Source organism: Callospermophilus lateralis, chromosome 7 (genome assembly GCF_048772815.1).
Source record: "Callospermophilus lateralis isolate mCalLat2 chromosome 7, mCalLat2.hap1, whole genome shotgun sequence".
In the NCBI taxonomy this organism is placed as follows: domain Eukaryota; kingdom Metazoa; phylum Chordata; class Mammalia; order Rodentia; family Sciuridae; genus Callospermophilus; species Callospermophilus lateralis.
Window position 1 is genome coordinate 110,467,468 of NC_135311.1, and position 21,412 is coordinate 110,488,879.

The following is a 21,412-nucleotide window of genomic DNA, read 5'->3' on the forward strand; positions in this document are numbered from 1 at the left end:
TCAGGACATTCTGCAAATGATTGTTACAATGACTGTGTAGTAACATGAAATGTTTATGATGTAATGATAAAAAAAAAAAAAAAGTCTGGGGACTGGGGATATGGCTCAAGTAGTAGCGTGCTCGCCTGGCGTGCGTTAGGCGCTGGTCCGATCTTCAGCACTACATAAAAATAAAATAAAGATATATGTATTTTTAAAAAAAAAGGTCTGGAAGAATTGATGAAGAACTTGGCTAGAGATAATAGTACTTGTGCTAGAATAATGAATTTTTACAGATTTTTTCTCTTTCCCAAACTTTACATATTGGAATATTGATTTTTATTCTACTTTGCCACTCAGGGTTAATTGGTCAGGAACCCAACAGAAACAGCACACTGAGATGAGATAGTTAGAGGAAATACTTCCTCTTCCGCTGTTTCCAGTCCTTGACACCCTGGTTTATTCAACTCTCAATGACTCATTCAATGATTATTGAGCACCTATTCACTGTCTAGTGAGGAAAGCAGACTTTCAAGTACTGTACATAAAATATTTCATCATAAATGCAATAACACATATACATTGAGTGTTATGAGGAACACAAAGAAGCAATTATCTGCCAGGAGGGAGATGTGACAAGGAAGGCTTCAAAGAGAGGTTAATTGATTCAAGTTGTTTTGAAGATAATCTGCCAAGACAAAAGGACCACATGTACAAAGGCAAGAACGCTTGGAACATCATGATGTGTTTAGGAAATTATAGGTGACTTTTCAGAGCTAGAGGGAACATTGGATGGGTGAGAGGTAGCACCTATGAAGGAAAAAAAAAAAAAAACTATAATGTACACAGGGCCCTGAGCTTCAAGCAGACCTTAAGCTTTTAGAGCTGTCATCAAATTTGCATTTTAAATGTCTCTGGCTTCCGTGGCTGGTGTACTGAAGGGAGCAAGAACGAAAGCTGGGAAGAATGAAAAGAAGTCTTTGGGGTTTGGCCGGAACGGGAAGAAAGTGTGGTCCTAACTGGGCCAGCAGACGCTCTTTCTCAGCCCCCGCCTCTCCTGAATTTAGCTTACCCGCTCCCGGGTCTCCCTCCCTTCTCCTCCCCGAGGGCCCCGCGGGCGGGCGCGGCAAGGCCTGGGGTGGCCCTGCCTGGGTGGTCTCCTGCCCCGCCCCCTGCGGCGCCGTTACCTAGCAGCGGATCCGGCTGCTCCGCTCCGGGTGATTTGCCTGCCCGTCAGCCAATGGGAGGGCGTCGCCCCGGCCCGCTCCCTTTTTCTGGGACTCCAGCCGCCTTCCCGGCACTGCAGTCGCCACCTAGAGCTGCGAGGTGCTTCTCAGAGGCCCGCCAGTTCCACCTACACGCGAACCCACTTCGGCGGTCCAGAGTGCCTTCTCGCCGCGCCCCGGGCCCGCACAGCCCCCCGCTCCCCCTCTCATAGCCGTCCCTGCACATCTTGCACCCCACAGTGTCACCCACGCCTGCGCCCTCGCTGCCCCACTGAAGCCCCACAAGGGGTCCCGCGGTACAGGGGGCCAGGCTAGCCTATGGGAGCGCCGAAATAACACAGGTTGGGGGCGTCCGCGCCCCCCATCCCCGCCAGCATGGCTCAGCCACTGCCTCCCCGAGAACTGCCACCTGGCTACACACCCCCAGCTCGACCCGCAACACCTCAGGTGAGTAGAGGGGAAACGAAGAAGGAAGGGTGGGGTCTTATGTCACCGGGGCCTCTGCAGGGTGTGATGGCTTTAAATGTGTCGTTTGGTGTTCCTGTTTGAAGACAGGTGAGAGCTAGCATAGCTGTGCAAGTTGTATGTATGTGTGGGTTTAACTTCTGTGTCCACATGACAGCAGGTGTGTGTGTGTGTGTGTGTGTGTGTGTGTGTGTGTGTCCTATTTTCAGAAAATGGGTCTGTGCCTTCCTCAGGTGTTGTGGGAAGGTAGAGGGGAATAGCGTTAAATCTTACAATCTAAGCCTATGTCTGCAGGTGCTCCCTGCCCTACATCAAGAAGCATGGGCTTGGCAGAGGGTGTATACAGGAAGAGAAGGGAAGGCTTTCTTGCTGTTACAGTGACACCTGACTGACCCTTCTCTTTCTGTCCCAGATCCTAGCTGGGAGCCTGAAGGCTCCACTCTGGCTTCGTGCTTACTTCCAGGGCCTGCTCTTCTCTCTGGGCTGTGGGATCCAGAAACACTGTGGCAAAGTGCTCTTCCTAGGATTGTTGGCCTTTGGGGCCCTGGCACTGGGTCTCCGCGTGGCCGTTATTGAGACAGACCTAGAACAGCTCTGGGTGGAAGGTGAGTTATGGACACTAGCTGTAGCTGCTTGGGCACGTTAAGCCCAGGACAAGAACAGGGCAAGGAGCTGGCCACTGAGCCCTAGCAGGCCTGGCCAAAGATCTAGAGGGGAATCTATGGCCCAGAGTCTGTACACCTGGGCATGTTGGAGCACCTGTACCATAATCTACAGGTGATAGCATCCTTTAATGTGTATGTTGAATTCGTTTATCTGTGATTATATGTATTTATTTAGCATTTTTTGTCAACCTTCTCTGTGTATATTTTTATGGTATAACAGCAACTAGAATAAGACCCATCTTTCAGTATCAAGGAAAATAAAATATATGCTAGGATAACTATGTAATAAAAGCAGGATATGATTATGATGTGTAAGAGAAGGCAGAGAAGCCAGGCATGGTGGCACACACCTGTAATCCTAGCAACTTGGGAGACTGAGGCCACCTGAGCAACTTGGTAAGACCCTGTCTCAAAATAAAATTTTAAAAAAGGTCTGTGGATGCAGTTCAGTAGTAGAGCACTTTCCCAGCATGCTAGGCCAGGGTTCAGTCCCCAGCACAGCCAAAAACAAACAAACACACAAAGCAGAGAGAGGTGACTTCTGACTAGGAAAGTTAGGACTATAGTTCCAGCTACTCACGATGCTGAGGCAGGAAGATTGCTTAAGCCCAGAAATTCAAGGCCACTCAAGGGAACATAATGAGACCCTGTCACACACAAAAAAGAAAGAGATAAAGAAAGAAAATTTTGGACCAGAAGTCTGGCAAACAAAATAAACCATCTGGCAAGCCTCTGGGGAAAGGGGTCATGCACCCAGGGATCCTGCAACTAGTAAGTGGAGAAGCAGCGCAGACTCTACATTTTGAGGTTGGATGGGATCAAATCCTCACTTTCTAATGGAAGCATTAGTAAAAGTAACTTCTTATTAATATTTTTAGCATGAGACCTGGTTTTGGAACAGCCCTTTGACAGAGTTCAATTTTGCTCTGTTCTTCCCTGGGAAATTTGTATTTGTGGGCTACTCTAGACCTCTCTCAGCCCTGGCCTATACTCAAGGGCAGGGCCCAGGTTGAAGTCTCACACCCTTGAGTTATTTCAAATGCTGGCAAGTCCTAGGATCCAGAACAGATGTTTCTTAGAGTCTGCCTGCCTGTTGGTCTCCCACACCCCACCCCACCCTACCCCTTTCCTCTGCAGATTCTCATACACTCATGCTTTAGGCCAGCCCTGGGGTCCAGAGCAGATGTTTCTTTCTGCCTGCCTGCCCCCAGCCCCAAGATACACATGCACATACACATACCTCCACTCAAATCACTGCTGCCTGGGTGGTCCCAAATGACTTGTATTTCCTGCCACAACTGAGGCAGTTTCCCTTTCCTTCCTCTTTCTCTGTTCCCCTGATCTTCTTCGTCTAAACACTGCTTGAACTTCCAAGTTTCATTATCCTCTCTTCTGCCCTCCAGTACAGGAAGGGATAGATACCACCAGGTTTTTTGTTGTTGTTGTTGTTGTTTTTTAATATTTAGTTTTCAGTTCTCGGCGGACACAACATCTTTGTTTGTATGTGGTGCTGAGGATCGAACCCGGGCCACACGCATGCCAGGCGAGCGCGCTACCGCTTGAGGCACATCCCCAGCCCGATACCACCAGTTTTTATAAAAGCATGGTAGCCAATTCCTAGACCCTTTTTTTCCCCATCCCTTTTTATTTTCTTTTATTTTGAGACATGGTCTCTCTGTGTTGCTTAGGGTCTTGCTAAGTTGCTGAGGCTGACCTCAAACTTGCAGTTCTCCTACCTCAGCCTCTCAAGTAGCTGGGATTACAGGCATGCAGCGCTATGCCCAGCCTTAAACTGTTTTCCCTTATTACAGATATCACTCTGTCCTGCGTTGGTTGAGGGTGAGGTAAAAGCAGTGATTATAATGTGATCATTTCCTTATCTATAGCTGAGGCTTCTCCTTCAATTCCTAAACAGTGAGGAGCCAATCAAAATGAAGACTAAAGGATATTTTATGTTCTTTCTCATTTGGCTAATATAAAAAACAGAGGGAGGGCTGGGGTTGTGGCTCAATGGTGGAGCACTTACCAAGCATGTGTGAGGCACTGGGTTCAATTCTAGGCACTGCATATAAAGTCCATTGACAACTAATATATTTTTATATATATATATATATATATATATATATATATATATATATATATATTTTTTTTTTTTTTTTTTTTTTTAAAGAGAGAGAGAGAGAGAATTTTAATATTTATTTATTTATTTTTCTTAGTTATCGGCAGACACAACATCTTTGTTTGTATGTGGTGCTGAGGATCGAACCCGGCCCGCACGCATGCCAGGCGAGCGTGCTACCCCTTGAGCCACATCCCCAGCCCCAATATTTATATATATATCATGATTGACTTCATTTAAAAAAAAAAAAGCAGAGGGAGAAGTAGTATATTGGCTATCAGAGTTCAAGGTTCTCCCCAGTTTTGCCATGGTGAGACTTGGAATTTGACTTGTTTGCCTTTCCTGAACAACTTACTTTCTTTTTTTCTTTTAGAATGGCCCCCCGGGCCTTGTGCATGCTAAATAAGTGCTCTACCACTGAGCTACACCCCTAGCCCTGGTTAACCTTAAAACCAAAAGGCTCAGAGGAAGATAGTTCTCTAAAATAAAAAATCACAGCATGTAGGCCAAATTATATTTGGAATGAGACAGAGATTGTTTAAAATTGGAGCTATTCTTATTTTTTTTTTTAAGAATTTTTTTAATATTTATTGTTTAGTTTTCGGCAGACACAACATCTTTGTTTGTATGTGGTGCTGAGGATCGAACCCGGGTCGCACGCATGCCAGGCGAGTGTGCTACCGCTTGAGCCACATCCCCAGCCCAAAATTGGAGCTATTCTTAAAGATAAGAAATAGGGGGCTGGGGTTGTGGCTCAGTGGTAAAATGCTCGCCAAGCATGTGTGAGGCACTGGGTTCAATCCACAGCACCAAATAAAAATGAAATAAAGATATTGTATGTCCACCTACAACTAAAAAATAAATACTAAAAAAAAAAAAAGATAAAAAATAGGGCTGGAGGTATAACTCAGTGGTAGAGCAGTTGCTTTTTATGTTTGAGGTCTTGTGTTAGATCCCCAGCACTGCCAAAAGAAAGCAAAGAAGGGGCTGAGGATATAGCTCAGTTGGTAGAGTGCTTGCCTTGCATGCATAAGGCCCTGGGTTCAATTCCCAGCACCCAAAAAAAAAAAAAAAAAAAAATGCAGAGAGAGGATAAGGAATATACAGCTACTCACAAAGCAGGGCCTGCCTATGTGTCAATTGACAGAACCACCATCCATCCACTCAAGCATCTACAGCTAAATCCTTGAGAGTCTGCATCAGTTCTCACTCACCTAAATTTAACGATTTGGTTACAAAATTCTTCCCTTTTAACCACTGTCACAACAAAGCCATCCTTCCTACCCTTGTGGTCAGTACTCTGGTTGACACCTTTCTCAGTCTCCTGCAAAAAACACTCCTAGTTGTGTCATTTAGAATACTTTTAGCCACATGAAAGAATGAAAGGAAAGGAAGACAGGTGAGAGGGAAGGAGGGAGAGAGGAAGAAGATTGATCCTCTGTAATAGGAAGTCTGGCAGTAGAGAAGTTCCAGGATGGTTAATCCAGCAGCCCAAGGACATCAGCAAGGACCCAGGTTCTTTCTATCTTTCTCTGTGCTATCTTCCACTCCTTAGACTTTTGTCCTCAGGGGATATTATCCCAAGGTGGTTTCTGCAGTGTAAGAAAAGGAAGTCACCTCTCTTGCATCCCTTTTTAAAGTGAGGGGAAATTTTACCACAAGCCTCAATAGCTGATCTTCCATTGGGGTTCTTTGGCAAAAACTGTAGCTTCCTATGCCTAAATGCTCCATTTGGCAAAGGCAACAGAATTATGTGATTGGCTTCTAAGACTTCCAGGTTTCACCCTCTGATGCTGGAGAGGAGTCAAAGGCCTTTCAGAGATGGCCAGTTAAACCAATCTGTTAGAAAGGAGAAAGGCAGCCAGGTATGGTAGCACATGCCTGTAATCCCAGAGGCTTGGGAGACTGAGGTGGGAGGATCACAAGTTCCAAGCTAGCCTCAGCAACTTAGCAAGTAAGCAACCTAGTGAGACCCTGTCTCAAAATAAAATAAAATAAAAAGGGCTGGGGATGTGACTCAGTGATTAATCATGCTTGAGTTCAATCCCTAGCACACACAAAAAAAAGAAAAAAAAAGAAAGGAAGAAAAGAAAGAAAGAAAAGGAAAGAGAAAGGAAGGTAGAAGATTTGTCAACCTCACCTTCATATCTGCTTCCACACCGCCCTTGTGTAGTGTCTAAAAATCTGACCAAGTAGACTGGGGATGTGGCTCAAGCAGTATCGCGCTAGCCTGGCATGCGTGCGGCCGGGTTCCATCCTCAGCACCACGTACAAACAAAGATGTTGTGTCCACCGAGAACTAAAAAATAAATATTAAAAAATTCTCTCTCTCTCTCTCTCTCTCTCTCTCTCTCTCTCTCTCTCCCCCACACACACTCTCTCTTAAAAAAAAAAAAAAAAAAAAAAATCTGACCAAGTCAGTACCCTGCATAGAGCCCTTCCATCAATTTCTATCAGATTCTGTAAAGTCTCTAGAATCAAATATAAGCCCTATAGCACACATTCTAGGCCCTCTTGAGCATTGTCGCCAGCGCCTCCCTAACAATATAGAAACTCTAAGCCTTTGACAATTCTCCGAATATTCTGGGTCCCGAACACCTTTTCCTGACTTCTTCCCTGGGCCAATTCTTATTTGTTAGGTGATGAAAAAGTCAAATCATCTCACATCTCTGCTCAAAACCTACCATGATTCCCATTTCACTCAAAGAAAGTCTTGAGTCCCTACAACAGCTCACTGCCCTTACCTGTGAAATTTCTGGGCCAGAAATTATGAGAATAAATATTGCAATATTGCTTTCCTCCAAATAGGATACCAAATTATACTCCCACGGTAGACACCTATAAGCCAGAAATAATTGCCATCATTTTTTTAATTTTTAGCAGACTTCAGTGGTGCACACCTGTCCTCCCAGGAACGAGGGAGGCTGAAGCAGGAAGATTGCAAGTTTGAGGCCAGCTTTGGCAATTTAGTGAGACCCTGTCCTAATTTCCTAATTTCTTTCTTTTTTTTTTTTTTTGTACCAGGAACTGAACTCAGGGGCACTGAGCCACATCCCTACCCCATTTTTGTATTTTATTTAGAAACAGGGTCTTGCTGAGTTGCTTGGGGCCTCATTATGTTGCTAAGACTGGTTTTAAACTCAGGATGCTCCTGCCTCCACCTCTAGAGCTGCTGGAATTACAAACATGTGCCACCTGGCTCGATTCTTTTTTTTTTTTTTAAAGGGTTGGCGGGGCTGGGGATGTGGCTGAAGCCGTAGTGCGCTCGCCTGGCATGCGTGCGGCCCGGGTTCGATCCTCAACACCACATACAAACAAAGATGTTGTGTCCGCAGAAAACTAAAAACTAAATATTAAAAAAAAAAAAAAATCTCTCTCTCTCTTTAAAAAAAATTAAACAACAACAACAAAAAAAAGGATTGGTAATATAGCTTAGTGACAAAACACCCCTGGGATCCATCTCCAGGGCCACAAGGAAAATAAATATATATATATAAAATGGTAGATAGTTACTTGTTGCTGTTTAAACTTATAGGATTACCTACCAGATGGACTCCTTTTCCATGTTGGTTAACCAGTTATACTGTTTTCCCTTTGGTGAAGGTACAAAAGTTTTTACCAAGCTTACTATTGATTTTGATATCCTCCTTCCCCTGTTCTCTTGTTTCCTCTGTACTTACCCACAATCTTTTCTTTTTCTCTAGTTTTTTCTCATTTTTTTTTCACTTTTGGCAATTATTGAATAACAACTCCACATCTGCACTTACCATGAGCCAGGCAATTTCCTAAGTGCTTTTCCTGTGTTGATTCTAAACTTAACGAGAGAGGGGCATTGTTCCCATTTTGCAGATAAGTAAATTGAGACTCAGAGAAAATAAGTAATTTGTCCAAGACACAGAATAAGTGTTGGAGCCAGGGCTCAAAACCAAGTCTTGTACAATGGATGTACAGAAGAAAACAAAGGCTCTGTTTAATACATCCTTGTTCTGATCAATACATCCTAGTTCATCTGTCCTCATATCTATCCCTTGTCAGCTGAGGTTTATATTTTCCTCTTCTTCACCCACCACCCCACCAAGAATTCATTGGTCTCACTATATATTTTTATTTATTTTTTTAAGAGAGAGGGAGAGAGAGAGAAAAAAAATTTTTCATATTTATTTTTTAGTTATCGGCGGACACAACATCTCTGCTTGCATGTGGTGCTGCCAGGCGAGCGCGCTACCGCCTGAGCCACATCCCCAGCCCACTATATATTTTTAAATGACAGTGTTTCTTTCTTTTACATTCTTATGGTTCTGTCTGGTCCACAATGATACAATCTCCTGAGTGAGGAGATTATATGGGTTTGAAAAAGAGATTAGGATTGGGTACAGTGGCACACATCTGTAATCCCAGCAGCTCAGAAGGCTGAGGCAGGAGGATTGCAAGTTCAAAACCAGCCTCAGCAAAGCAAAAAACTAAGCAACTCAGCAAGACTGTGTCTCTAAATAAAATACAAAATAGGGCTGGAGATGTGGCTCAGTGGCTGAGCTCAATCCCCGATACCACCCCACAAAAAGAGAGAGAGAGATTGGGAAACTAGAGGTGAGTGGTGCATGTCTATAATACCAACTACCTGGGAGGCTGAGGCAGAAGAATTGCTTGAGCCCAGGGAATCAAGACAGCTGGGCAACATAGTGAGACCCTATCTCTCAAAAGAAAAAAGAGAGAAAGAGAAAGAGATTGGGGACCTTGATAATCCTGAATGAGACTAGAGTCTCAGAGAAGCAGTCATGTATTGGTCCCAGGAATAGGAGCAATCAGCAAGAAGAGACCCCCAGACAAGTGGAAGCAGAAGTAGGTCTGAGACCAGACCAAGTCCACAAAACTCCTAGGTTGTGGCCCTCATCTTCTTCCAAATCATAGTTAGGTTATATCCCCTCACAATGTCCCCACCTTCCCCAGGCCCCACCATAACTCCTTTGCCAGCATAATTCAGGACAGGACTTGAGGAATGCTAAGATCAAGGAGACTGAGGCAGGTCTGGCACCAGGAAGTCTGACTCATAGTCTATATGATGAGGCTAGTGAAGGGGATCTGGACTCCTTGGCCCACTTTGATTTCACCTCTGCCAGGGCACACAAACTGCTTCCATGTACTTCCTTTCTGAGTGGGTGGGAGCATCACACTGAAAGACTGGTCCTCCCTGTCACCTGTGCCACTGTGAGACCCATCATTACCAGACACTGCCATTCCTGACCCTTCCAGAGCAGTTTGCAGAAAGGTGTGTGAGTGTAAATCACCATGCAGGGCAACCTGAAGGAAGAACAGCCCTGACCCGAGACCTGTTCTTTTAGAAACCCTCTCTGCTGGCAGCTTCCCTACTGGCCCCTGTTGTCCCTCCTTGACCTGCAGACCAGAGCAGAGAGAAACTGAGAGTTCCTTACCAGAATGCTCCTATAACCTGGCCCAGCTCATGCTGATTCTCATTTTAAGTTTTTGCCCCAAACCAGCCAACCTATTTCATGCCTAAACCCTGGACCACACAGGAAATCCATAAAGCCGTGCAGCTGAGGTCTCCCCTCTTCCCTGGCAGGACTCCAGACTCTGAGAAAAGGGGCAGAAGCTTGGGAGCCAGCCAGGGCCTTAGCAAGGCCATGGGGAGAAGGCCCAGGGCCTCAGCAGTGTTTCTCCCCCTTGTCTGGGAGCCCTAGGAGGTAGGAACCTCCAAGACCCCTTTCTGCAGCTTTCTCTCTGCTCTGGCAGTGGGAAGCCGGGTGAGCCAAGAGTTGCATTATACCAAGGAGAAGCTGGGAGAGGAGGCCGCGTATACCTCCCAGATGTTGATTCAGACTCCACGCCAGGATGGGGAAAACATCCTCACGCCTGAGGCCCTTGGCCTCCACCTCCAGGCAGCCCTCACTGCCAGTAAAGTACAAGTATCACTCTATGGAAAGTGAGTCTGGCCAAGTCCCTGAGCGGCAGGCGGGGCGGAAGCGGGTGTAAAGCGTGCTGTGGCAGTGCTGGAGTGGGATTCCCCTTTTCTGCTGATTGCCTGTGCCCCTGGCTAATGCAGGTCCTGGGATCTGAACAAAATCTGCTACAAATCGGGAGTTCCCCTCATTGAAAATGGAATGATTGAGCGGGTGAGTATTCTGGGCTGTTCCATGGACTAGGCAGAGGCAGGACATTTTCCGTAGTGTGGGAAGGCCCAAAGAGACACTGTGGCAGACACCAGAGCTGGGGTGGAGGTTAGGGACAAACCTTGGGAGGACTGCAGAGGGTATCTTACAGGTTGTGGAGAAAGGAGCCCAGGGAAGGACTGATGTGGCCTGTGATATCCCTGGCAGATGATTGAGAAGCTGTTTCCGTGTGTGATCCTCACCCCGCTCGACTGCTTCTGGGAGGGAGCCAAACTCCAAAGGGGCTCTGCCTACTTGCCGTGAGTGCTGGCACAGCTGCTCCTGGGGTCCCACTTCATCTCCTGCCAGGGACTTCCCCAGAAGAAAGGAGGGGCAGGAGTAAGGAGGATGAAGAAAATCTCGCCAAGACTTCATTTCCTCTCAGGCCAGAGCCAAAACATAGACGGCCTAAAGCTCCACATCCCACTTCTCCTCAGCTCCAAAGGAGAGAAAGACCTGTCTCATTTAGACAAACAACATAGATCTCAAGATCAACAGAGGAGAAAAAAGATCCCCAGAAAGAGACTTTGCTAGGGGGAGTTGGTTAGATATCAGCTAAGCTGTTGCCTGAGCCAGAAGAAACCTGTTGTATATAGGTGCCACTCTGGTTGCATGTTAGAACCAAGGGTATGCAGCTTGGTATGGATGTCATGGTGCTTTTCTGGGCCCTTTCCATGCATTAAGTACATCTGTCCTGATGTCCTTGTCAGCTCCTTGTATCCATCCTCAGCTCACTGCAGCAGCCTGGTTGCTCTGAGAAGCTGAGCCTTGCACACCCTCCACATGGAAGGACCGATAAGCACATAAGAGGAGGGTGGGGTGCAGCATGAGTCCAGAGCAGCAGCTCAGATGGTGGGTATTGATCCCTGACCCTTGCTAACCATGGGTTCTCCCCCAGGGGACGCCCTGATATCCAGTGGACCAACTTGGACCCAGAGCAACTGCTGGAGGAACTGGGTCCCTTTGCCTCCCTCGAGGGCTTCCGACAACTGCTGGACAAGGCACAGGTGGGCCAGGCCTATGTGGGGCGGCCCTGTCTGGACCCTAAAGACCTCCACTGCCCACCTAGTGCCCCCAACCATCACAACAGGCAGGTGAGCTCCAACCAGACAAAGAAAAGCTCTTTCCCTTCCCTCTCTCTCTGGCATGTGTCCCTCTGTTCTGAAAGAGAGCTGATTGTGTTCTGCCCCCACCATTTCCTGGACGTTGCCACTCTGCCCACGCTGTGCTAACCCCCTGGAGTGTTCCATTCCCATTCATTTCTCCTAAGAAACCCTGAAGTGACCTATGAATCCTCTTCCTTTTTTAAGCCTAAAGCTAGACTTTATCAAAACAGTCTATACAAGGAAACTAAAAAAACAATAGCTAAACATGAACATTTTACCTCCTTTCCCATGGGTCTGTGTGGCTCTGTGGGTGGTACTTTTCTCAACACCCCCACATAGTTTTGCCATCCTCTCCCTGCAGCTTATGTTCAGGATTCTGCTCCCTCTTGTGGCCTCCTGCTTACAGGACACCTAGTTGTTCACTCACAGAGCAGGAAGGGATTCAAGAGACCAGTTACCTACATTCCAGACCTGCTAAGCTCTGTAGCAGGCATGGTTCCTGGAGGTATGAGCCCAGGGACACAGTGATCCACCACCAGGGTCTTGAGCAGTAAACCCTTCCCTTTTCCCCCTCCAGGCTCCCAATGTGGCTCAGGAGCTCAGTGGGGGCTGCCACGGCTTCTCCCACAAATTCATGCATTGGCAGGAGGAATTGCTGCTGGGAGGCATGGTCAGAGACGCCCAAGGACAGCTGCTGAGGTAGGGCCTCCTCCCCTGGGAATTGGTGACAGACCCCTTGCTTGGGAATCCACTCTATAGCAGGCAGCTCTGGCAAAAGCCTGCTGCATACCCCCACCAGTTGTTTGGGCCACCTCTGACTTCTAGTTCTCCTGCACCCTCACCAGGGCAGAGGCTCTGCAGAGCACCTTCCTGCTGATGAGCCCCCGCCAGCTATTTGAACACTTCCGGGGCGACTATCAGACACATGACATTGGCTGGAGTGAGGAGCAGGCCAGCACTGTGCTGCAAACCTGGCAACGGCGCTTTGTGCAGGTAAGCATGGAAAAGGACGAGGCAGGGTGCCCTGAAGCCACTCCCTCTTCCCCTGCCCTTCAGATCCACCCTGTCTCTCCAGCTGGCCCAGGAGGCCCTGCCTGAGAATGCATCTCAACAGATCCATGCCTTCTCCCCTACCACCCTGGACGACATCCTGCACGCATTCTCCGAAGTCAGCACAGCCCGTGTGGTGGGAGGTTATCTGCTGATGGTGGGTCCTGCCCTAGCACCTTGCCCCACCTCCACCCAGCACCCACCATGGAAGCCCCTCTCTGAGACTGTGCCCTTTCTCCCCACAGCTGGCGTATGCCTGTGTAACCATGCTACGGTGGGACTGTGCCCAGTCCCAGGGTGCCGTGGGCCTTGCTGGGGTATTGCTGGTGGCTCTAGCAGTGGCCTCTGGCCTTGGGCTCTGCTCCCTGCTTGGCATCACCTTCAATGCTGCCACTACTCAGGTACACCAGTTCTGCAGGGCTGACCTAGGGCCATCACCAGGCTGTACAGTTCTTCCAGCTGCTCACCCCTCTACTCCTCCAGGTGCTACCCTTCTTGGCACTGGGCATTGGTGTGGATGACGTTTTCCTGCTTGCTCATGCCTTCACAGAGGCTCCTTCTGGTACCCCTCTCCAGGTAAGTCCCCATCCTTTAGCCCTGCCTCACCTGAGGTAGTTCAGCATAGTGGTTAAGAGTCTCTAGGTTTGGCCACCCATAGTGGTGCACACCTGTAATCCCAGCAGCTCGGGAGGCTGAGGCAAGAGAATCATGAGTTCAAGGCCAGCCTCAGCAAAAGCAAAGCACTAAGCAACTCAGTGAGACCCTGTTTCTAAATAAAATACAAATAGAGCTAGGGATGTGGCTCAGTGGCCGAGTGCCCCTGAGGTCAATCCCTGGTACAAAAAAAAAAAAAAAAAAAATACAAAAGTGGGCTGGGTAGAGCACTTGCCTAGCAATAAACAAAATAAGGGTATTGTGTTCATCTACAACTAAAAATATTTTTAAATTGGGGGGGCCTGGAGATGTGACTCAGTGGTTGAGTGCCCCTGAGTTCAATCCCCAGTACCAAAAATAAATAGACAAATAGATAGATAGATAGATAGATAGATAGAGTAAAAAAGAGAGAGAGAGAGAGAGAGAGCATCTCTAGGTTTAAGTGACATTGGCAACTAATTAACTTCTTTGTGCTTCAGCATTCCCATCTGTGAATAAGGGTAATAATAGTGCTTGTGTCCTAAGTTTTGTTTTAAGGATCAGTGAGATAATTCAGGGTGAGTGTACAGAATATCACATCACACATACGTGGCACTCAGTAAATATTAGCCATTGTGGTGTTATTGCCCCACTTCTACCATCCCAGTTCTGGAGACTCCCTTTCACTCTCCCTTAAAGACCATGGTCTGCCAGGCATGATAGCACACACCTGTAATCCCAGTGGCTCAGGAGGCTGAGGCAGGAGGATCGCAAGTTCAAAGCCAGCCACAGCAACTTAGCAAGGCCCGAAGCAACTTAAGTGAGACCTTATCTCAAGATAAAAAAGGACTGGGGATGTGATTCAGTGTTTAAGCGCCTCTGGCTTCAATTTCCAATCCCCAATACCAAGGAATAAAGAAACACACACACACACACACACACACACACACACAAAAGCCATGGTTCCCTCCTCCCCATGACCTGAGGGCATGTCCCTGCTGTATCCTGGCAGGAGCGCATGGGCGAGTGTCTGCAGCGCACAGGCACCAGTGTTGCCCTCACATCCATCAACAACATGGTTGCTTTCTTCATGGCTGCCCTAGTTCCCATCCCCGCACTGCGAGCCTTCTCCCTGCAGGTGAGCCATCATAAACAGGCAGGTAGACTGGGGTGGGTATGGGACCTGAGGTGTGCTTCATCGAGCCTTTGTGCCCTCCTGCCCACCCACAGGCTGCCATAGTAGTGGGCTGCAACTTCGCAGCCGTGATGCTTGTCTTCCCAGCTGTCCTCAGCCTGGACCTGCATCGGCGCCACTGCCAGCGCCTTGATGTGCTCTGCTGCTTCTCTAGGTACTGTCCCTGTGTGCCCACCCCTCTCCTCCCATGAAACACCCAACTTGTCCCCTCATAGGCATTTCAAGGCAGGGACCAACCTGTCATCCACACTCTTTGCCTCTTCTAGTCCCTGTTCTGCTCGAGTGATTCAGATTCTGCCCCAGGAGCTGGGAGATAGGACAGTGCCAGTGGGCATTGCCCACCTGACCACCACGGTACAAGCTTTCACCAACTATGAAGCCAACAGCCAGCATGTGGTCACCATCCTGCCTCCCCAAGCCCAGCTGGTACCCCCACCTTCTGACCCACTGAGCTCTGAGCTCTTCAGCCCCGTGGGGTCTACAAGGGACCTTCTAGGCCAAGAGGAGGGAATTGGGCCAAAGGCAGCCCGCAAGTCCCTCCCTTGTGCCCGCTGGAATCTTGCCCATTTCGCCCGCTATCAGTTTGCACCCCTGCTGCTCCAGTCACATGCCAAGGTGAGACTGGGTGGGGGAGGCCAGAGGCTCAGTATTTGTGGGCCCCAAGAAGGGCAGAGGGCCTGGCCTACTACCTGAGGACAGGAGGACAGCCCTGGGCCCCTGGCTTAGTTGCTGTTTCCCACAGGCCATAGTGCTGATGTTCTTTGGGGCTCTTCTGGGCCTGAGCCTCTATGGAGCCACCTTGGTGCAGGACGGGCTGGCCCTGACAGACGTGGTGCCTCGGGGCACCAAGGAACATGCCTTCCTGAGCGCCCAGCTCAGGTACTTCTCCCTGTATGAGGTGGCCCTGGTGACCCAGGGTGGCTTTGACTACGCTCACTCCCAACGTGCCCTCTTTGATCTGCACCAGCGCTTCAGTTCCCTCAAGGCTGTGCTGCCCCCGCCTGCCACCCAGGCACCCCGCACCTGGCTGCACTATTACCGCAACTGGCTACAGGGTGAGAGGCCAGGAGATTGGCAGGGAGTGTTGCTGTAGGGAAAAGCCCCCTCTGGCCCCAGGCTAATTGTGCCCTAACCTATTCCCTAGGAATCCAGGCTGCATTTGACCAGGACTGGGCTTCCGGGCGCATTACCTACCATTCATACCGCAATGGCTCTGAGGATGGGGCCCTGGCCTACAAGCTGCTCATCCAGACTGGGAATGCCCAGGAGCCTCTGGATTTCAGCCAGGTTAGAAGAGGGCTAGAATAGTCAGGGAGCACAGAGGGGCTCTAGATCTCATGGCCAAGGCCTTCAGCCCTCTCTGCCTCTACAGCTGACCACAAGAAGGCTGGTAGACAAGGACGGACTGATTCCACCGGAGCTTTTCTACATGGGGTTAACTGTGTGGGTGAGCAGTGACCCCCTGGGTCTGGCAGCCTCACAGGCCAACTTCTACCCCCCACCTCCTGAATGGCTACATGACAAATATGACACCACTGGGGAGAACCTTCGCAGTGAGTCCTGGGGGGAGCTCACCTAGAGCCATGGCCCTGACCCTAAGCCCTGCCCACTGTTCCTGTGCTCACCGTCTGCCTCCCTCTGCCCACTCTCTCCTCCCCTCCACAGTCCCAGCAGCCCAGCCCCTGGAGTTTGCCCAGTTCCCATTCCTACTGCGTGGCCTCCAGAAGACTGCAGACTTTGTAGAGGCCATCCAGGGGGCCCGGGCAGCATGCACTGAGGCAGGCCAGGCAGGGGTACGTGCCTACCCCAGCGGCTCCCCTTTCCTCTTCTGGGAGCAGTACCTGGGCCTGCGGCGCTGCTTCCTGATGGCTGTCTGTATCCTGCTGGTGTGCACCTTCCTGGTCTGTGCCCTACTGCTACTCAACCCCTGGACAGCTGGCCTCATAGTGAGTACCTGCAGGGGTGGGGTCAGAGAGACTCAGTGGCAACTCACCTTGCCCTGTCCAGCCCGACATTCCTCCTGCCAGGAGCCCCCAATGAGCCCTCTCCTCCCCAGGTGCTGGTCCTGGTGATGATGACTGTGGAACTCTTTGGTATCATGGGTTTCTTGGGCATCAAGCTGAGTGCCATCCCCGTGGTAATCCTCGTGGCCTCTATAGGAATTGGTGTCGAGTTCACAGTCCACGTGGCTCTGGTGAGCACAGGCACTGGGGGAGGGTTGGGCCGCTGATTCAGTATTCAACAAATATGTTTCAAGCACCTCTGTGAGAGGCATTATTTAGGAACTGGAGCTGGGCCAGGCAAGATGGCACAAGCTTGTAATCCCACCTACTCAGGAAGCCAAGGCAAGAGGATTGAAAGTTCAAAGCCAGCCTGGGCAACTTAGCAAGACCTTTTCTCAAAAAATGAAAAGGGCTAGAGATGCAGCTTATGGGTAGAGTACTTGCCTAGAGCACAGGAGACCCTGTGTTCATTCCCCAGCACTGCAAGAAGCAGCGGGGGAGCGGGGACATAGAATGCTAGAAACAAGGAGGGCACAGGCCTCCCTCAAAGTTGTGCGTTCTCTGACAGAAGAATGGGGCCCAAACCAAGTGGAAACACCAACACAAACCAACCAGGCCCCACAAACAACTCCTGTGTTTTACCCCCACATAACCCTATTATTACTCTGATTATAAAAATGATATATGTTCCTTGAACAGGACAACAAAAGGGCAGGGGATGTAGTTCAGTGGTTGAATGCTTGCCTAGCACAGATGTGGCCTTGGGTTCAGTCTCCAGTAACCCCCTGAAAAGCTAGTGTGTAGAACAATACAAAAAAAGAATTTGAAATCCTGTGAAATGCCACCCTAAGAAATGACTTACCACCTTAGTGCCCATTCTTTTCAACCAGGGGTTGCCAAAATTTTTCTGTAAAGGGTCAGTTAGTAAATATTTCGACTTAATGGGCCATAGAGAATCTGTTGAAATTCTGCCATCGTAGTACAAACGCAGCCACAGACAACAATATATTGATGAACTTAATTTACAAGACACAGTGACAGACTGTACTTTGTCCACTCTGTTTTGGACATCTCTCTGTGTCACCAGACACATCTATACAGCATCACCTAAATGGACTCATGCATGCTTCCAGACCATTTCCATGAACGCAGTTCACATGATCTTCAGAGGGCAAAGGCATAGGTGAACCCTGAGGCCATATAAGTAGCAGTTGGGTACATGGGTGAGCTAGCCATGGTTGGCAGAGGAGGAGCCCCAAGACTACTCTGTTCCCCCAGGGTTTCCTTACCGCCCAGGGTAGCCGGAACCTGCGGGCTGCCCGTGCCCTTGAGCACACATTTGCCCCTGTGACTGATGGGGCTGTCTCCACTTTGCTGGGCTTGCTCATGCTTGCTGGTTCCAACTTTGACTTCATCATAAGGTACTGTGGGGCTCTGGAGGAGGTGGGATTTGCCTGTGATGGTCTCAGGGCCTGCCCTGCTGACTCCTTACCTCCCCCAGGTACTTCTTCGTGGTACTGACAGTGCTCACACTCTTGGGCCTCCTCCATGGGCTCGTGCTGCTGCCTGTGCTGCTGTCCATCCTAGGACCCCCACCAGAGGTGACCACTCCCTTCCTTTGCTCCCAGCCCCAGAGACAGGGTAGGGACAAGCATAAGAAGGGACAAATTACTAAATATCCTCAGAAGTCAACAAACTGGGCCAGGCATGGTGTTGCATGCCTGTAATCCCAGCAGCTAGAGAGGCTAAGGCAGGAGGATCATGAGTTCAAAGCCAGCCTCAGCAAAAGTGAGGTGCAAAGCAACTCAGTGAGACTCTCTCTCAACAAAATACAAAATGGGCCTGGGATATGGCTCCAGTAGTTGAGTGCCCCTGAGTTCAATCCCCAATACCCCCCCCAAGAAAAGTCAATAGACAGGGCCCAACTCACAAGGGCCCTCCTAAAATGTGCCACCAGCTAAAATGGTAGTAGCGTCTGCCTTTTCCCTAACACCATACTCCTATTCCTTAGCCCTTCCTAGGATCCAGAAGAAGGTGCAGGGTTTGCCCCCAGGCCTTGATAACTTGTCATTTGTGAGCTCTCATAATCTACTAGAGGCCAACGAGGACCCAGCTTACCAATGATCATGTTGATCACCAGATGGGTGCAAAGGACTCTGAAGCCCCAGTACCCATGGGCTCATTGTTACTGGTGTCTTCCCTACAGGTGGTGCAGATGTACAAGGAGAGCCCACAGGTCCTGAGCCCTACAACTCCAAGGGGGGGCACGCTCAGATGGGGGATGACCCCCACCCTACCACAGAGCTTTGCCAGAGTGACTACCTCCATGACCGTGGCCTTGCACCCACCCCCACTACCTGGCGCCTATATCCACCCAGCCTCTGCTGAGCCCACATGGTCTCCTGCTGCCACCCCAGCTGCCAACAGCTCTGCCACTGAGTGAAGAAGGAGCTGAAGGACAAAGACCCTGCTTGGGCCACATGAAGTCACTGGGAAGCAATGGCTGGGGTATTGAATGCAGCTAAAATGCATTCAATACCCTGGAGGGCCCGGCCACTGCTGTCTGCACCCCCTCTCTGGATCAGCCATCACAGACCTCCCTGGTGTCCACATAGAATGGCCACCCCTGACAGCAGCCCAGCAACCAGTGCTCTTCTGTACCCATGGCTGCCAGGTGGGAAGGAAAGCCAGCATTTTCGGCTGCAGTGCAGCCCTGTCCGCCTCCTGCACACTGCTGCCCACCCACTAGACCAAGCCTGAGGGATCCTCAAGCACACTTTGCTAGTCGTGCCTCACTGCTTGTTGACTCCTGGGTAGGCTCCTCTGCATTCCTGCACACCTCCTACCACATAAATTATTTATATGAAGATTTTTATTTTTTTAGTATATATAGATGTTAGCTGTTCTGAAAGTTTTATTTTTAAAGAGTGAAATATATTCTATATGAACTCTTCTCAAGTGACTGTGTTAGCTTTCTGTTATTGTGACAAAATACCTGAGAAAATCAACTTGAAAGATTTATTTGAGCTCATGGTTGTAGAGGTTTCTGTCTATGGTTGGTCCACTCACTTTTGGGCCTATGGTAAGGCAGAACATCATGGTGGTACAAGTGTGTGGTGGAGGAGGTTGTGCATTTCAGGTGGCCGGGAAGTAGAAACAGAGCAAAAGAGGAAGGGTCAGGGGGCCAAATATACCCTTCAAGGGAAGATACCCAGTGACAACCTACTACTTCCTCTGAGTAGGCACCACCCCACCTTTGTGTGTGTGTGTTGCCAAGGATTGAACCCAGGGCCTCATGTATACTAAGCAAGTGATCCTCCCAAGGCTTCAGCCTCCCAAGTAGCTGGAATTACAGTGTGTTCCCCCACACCCAGCCCAAAGATCCCACTTCTGAATACTGCTACACTGGGCACTAAGCCTTCAACAACTGAACTTTTGGGGAACATCTCAGATCCAAACCATTTAATATTCTGCCCTTAGCCCTCAAAGGCTCATGTCCATCGACACAATATGCATTCAATTCCTCTCCAAGTGTTCCTATGGTCTCAACAGTCCCAGTACTACTCAAAAATGCCCCTGAGACTGAAGGGCAAACTCATAGCTGTGAGCCCCTGTAAAACCAAAAAGAAAGTTATGTAACTTTATGATACAATGACAATAAGTAAACATCTCCATCCCAAAAGGGAAGAACTGGAAATTGGTAAAAGGAATCAGACCAAAGTGAGACAAGGCAAGACAAGGCAGTGGCACGATGTGAGTGCCAAAGGACTTGGGCAGCCTCTCCCCCTATAACCTTGCTTTTATTTTTTTTTTAATTTATGGTTAGACATAATACCTTTATTTTATTTATTTATTTTTATGTGGTGCTGAGGATCGAACCCAGTGCCTCGCACATGTTAGGCAAGAGCTCTACCCCTGAGCCACAACCCCAGCCCAACCTTGCTGACTTATGAGACAATTTCTTGGGTTGTCTCCACTTACCACCCACAGTTGGGTTCTTGCCCATCTCCAACTTCCTTGTGTCTCCATGGCAGCTTTGACTTCGTTGATAAACACCTTCATACATGACCCTCTCAGAGGAGGCTCTTTTCAGGATTTCCTTCGAAGTCTTGGGGGAAGCCTTCATGACCCCTCAACTCTGCATTCTGCATGCCTGAAAAAACAGCACATGGACGATGTCAAAGTCTGTGGCTGGACAGACTGGAACAGGACCCAGGCCTTTTTATACTAAGGGTAAAGCAGCCTCTGAGTTTTTCGATGGCTGAACATGGGGAAATAAATCCCAAGAAACAAATTCCCTACATGGCCCTATTCCAGCAGGACTCCCCAGGGAGTCAAAGTAAAGTCAAACAAGTTTACATTTTTACACCCTTGAGTCTGTGATGGATGAGGTTTAGCCAATTCCTGAGATGCCTACTGCCCTATTGCCAGTCATGGTGTTAATCTCTTTAGTGACCACACACTCCTTAACCACAATTTTTTGTGTGTGGGGGGGAGGTTGGGGATTGAACCCAGGGCCTTGTACATGCAAGGCAAGCACTCTACCAACTGAGCTATATCCCCAGCTTAACCATAATTTTATATGTGCTTCTTTTCCGGCTGAACTGAGTTTTTTCAAATCTTTCCATTGTGCTTTTTGCATTCTGTAAGTCTGGCTAAAAGCAGTAGCAATACCCATGCACCAGCCTGAACACTCTCCTCCTTTGAAAGTGCCTCTTAATTAGCCCATCATTGTTAAAAAATATTTTTAGTTGTACATGGACACAATAATTTAATTTAATTTATTATTTATTTTTTAATGTAGTGC

At 48.8% G+C, this 21,412-nt stretch overlaps 1 protein-coding gene across 1 annotated transcript; it reads left to right on the plus strand.

The window, feature by feature from the left end:
* Positions 1-1,580: 1,580 nt before the first annotated feature.
* Positions 1,581-19,493, plus strand: Ptch2 (patched 2). The gene is made up of 22 exons (XM_076860561.1): positions 1,581-1,652; positions 2,083-2,275; positions 10,203-10,392; positions 10,513-10,582; positions 10,787-10,878; positions 11,517-11,712; positions 12,302-12,423; positions 12,570-12,717; positions 12,800-12,931; positions 13,020-13,175; positions 13,258-13,350; positions 14,420-14,545; positions 14,638-14,756; positions 14,869-15,217; positions 15,345-15,657; positions 15,747-15,889; positions 15,975-16,155; positions 16,268-16,548; positions 16,659-16,796; positions 17,884-18,026; positions 18,107-18,206; positions 18,812-19,493. Exons 1-22 carry the CDS (start codon positions 1,581-1,583, stop codon positions 19,046-19,048), a joined length of 3,594 nt encoding a protein of 1,197 aa, XP_076716676.1. The 3' UTR covers positions 19,049-19,493.
* Positions 19,494-21,412: the final 1,919 nt, after the last annotated feature.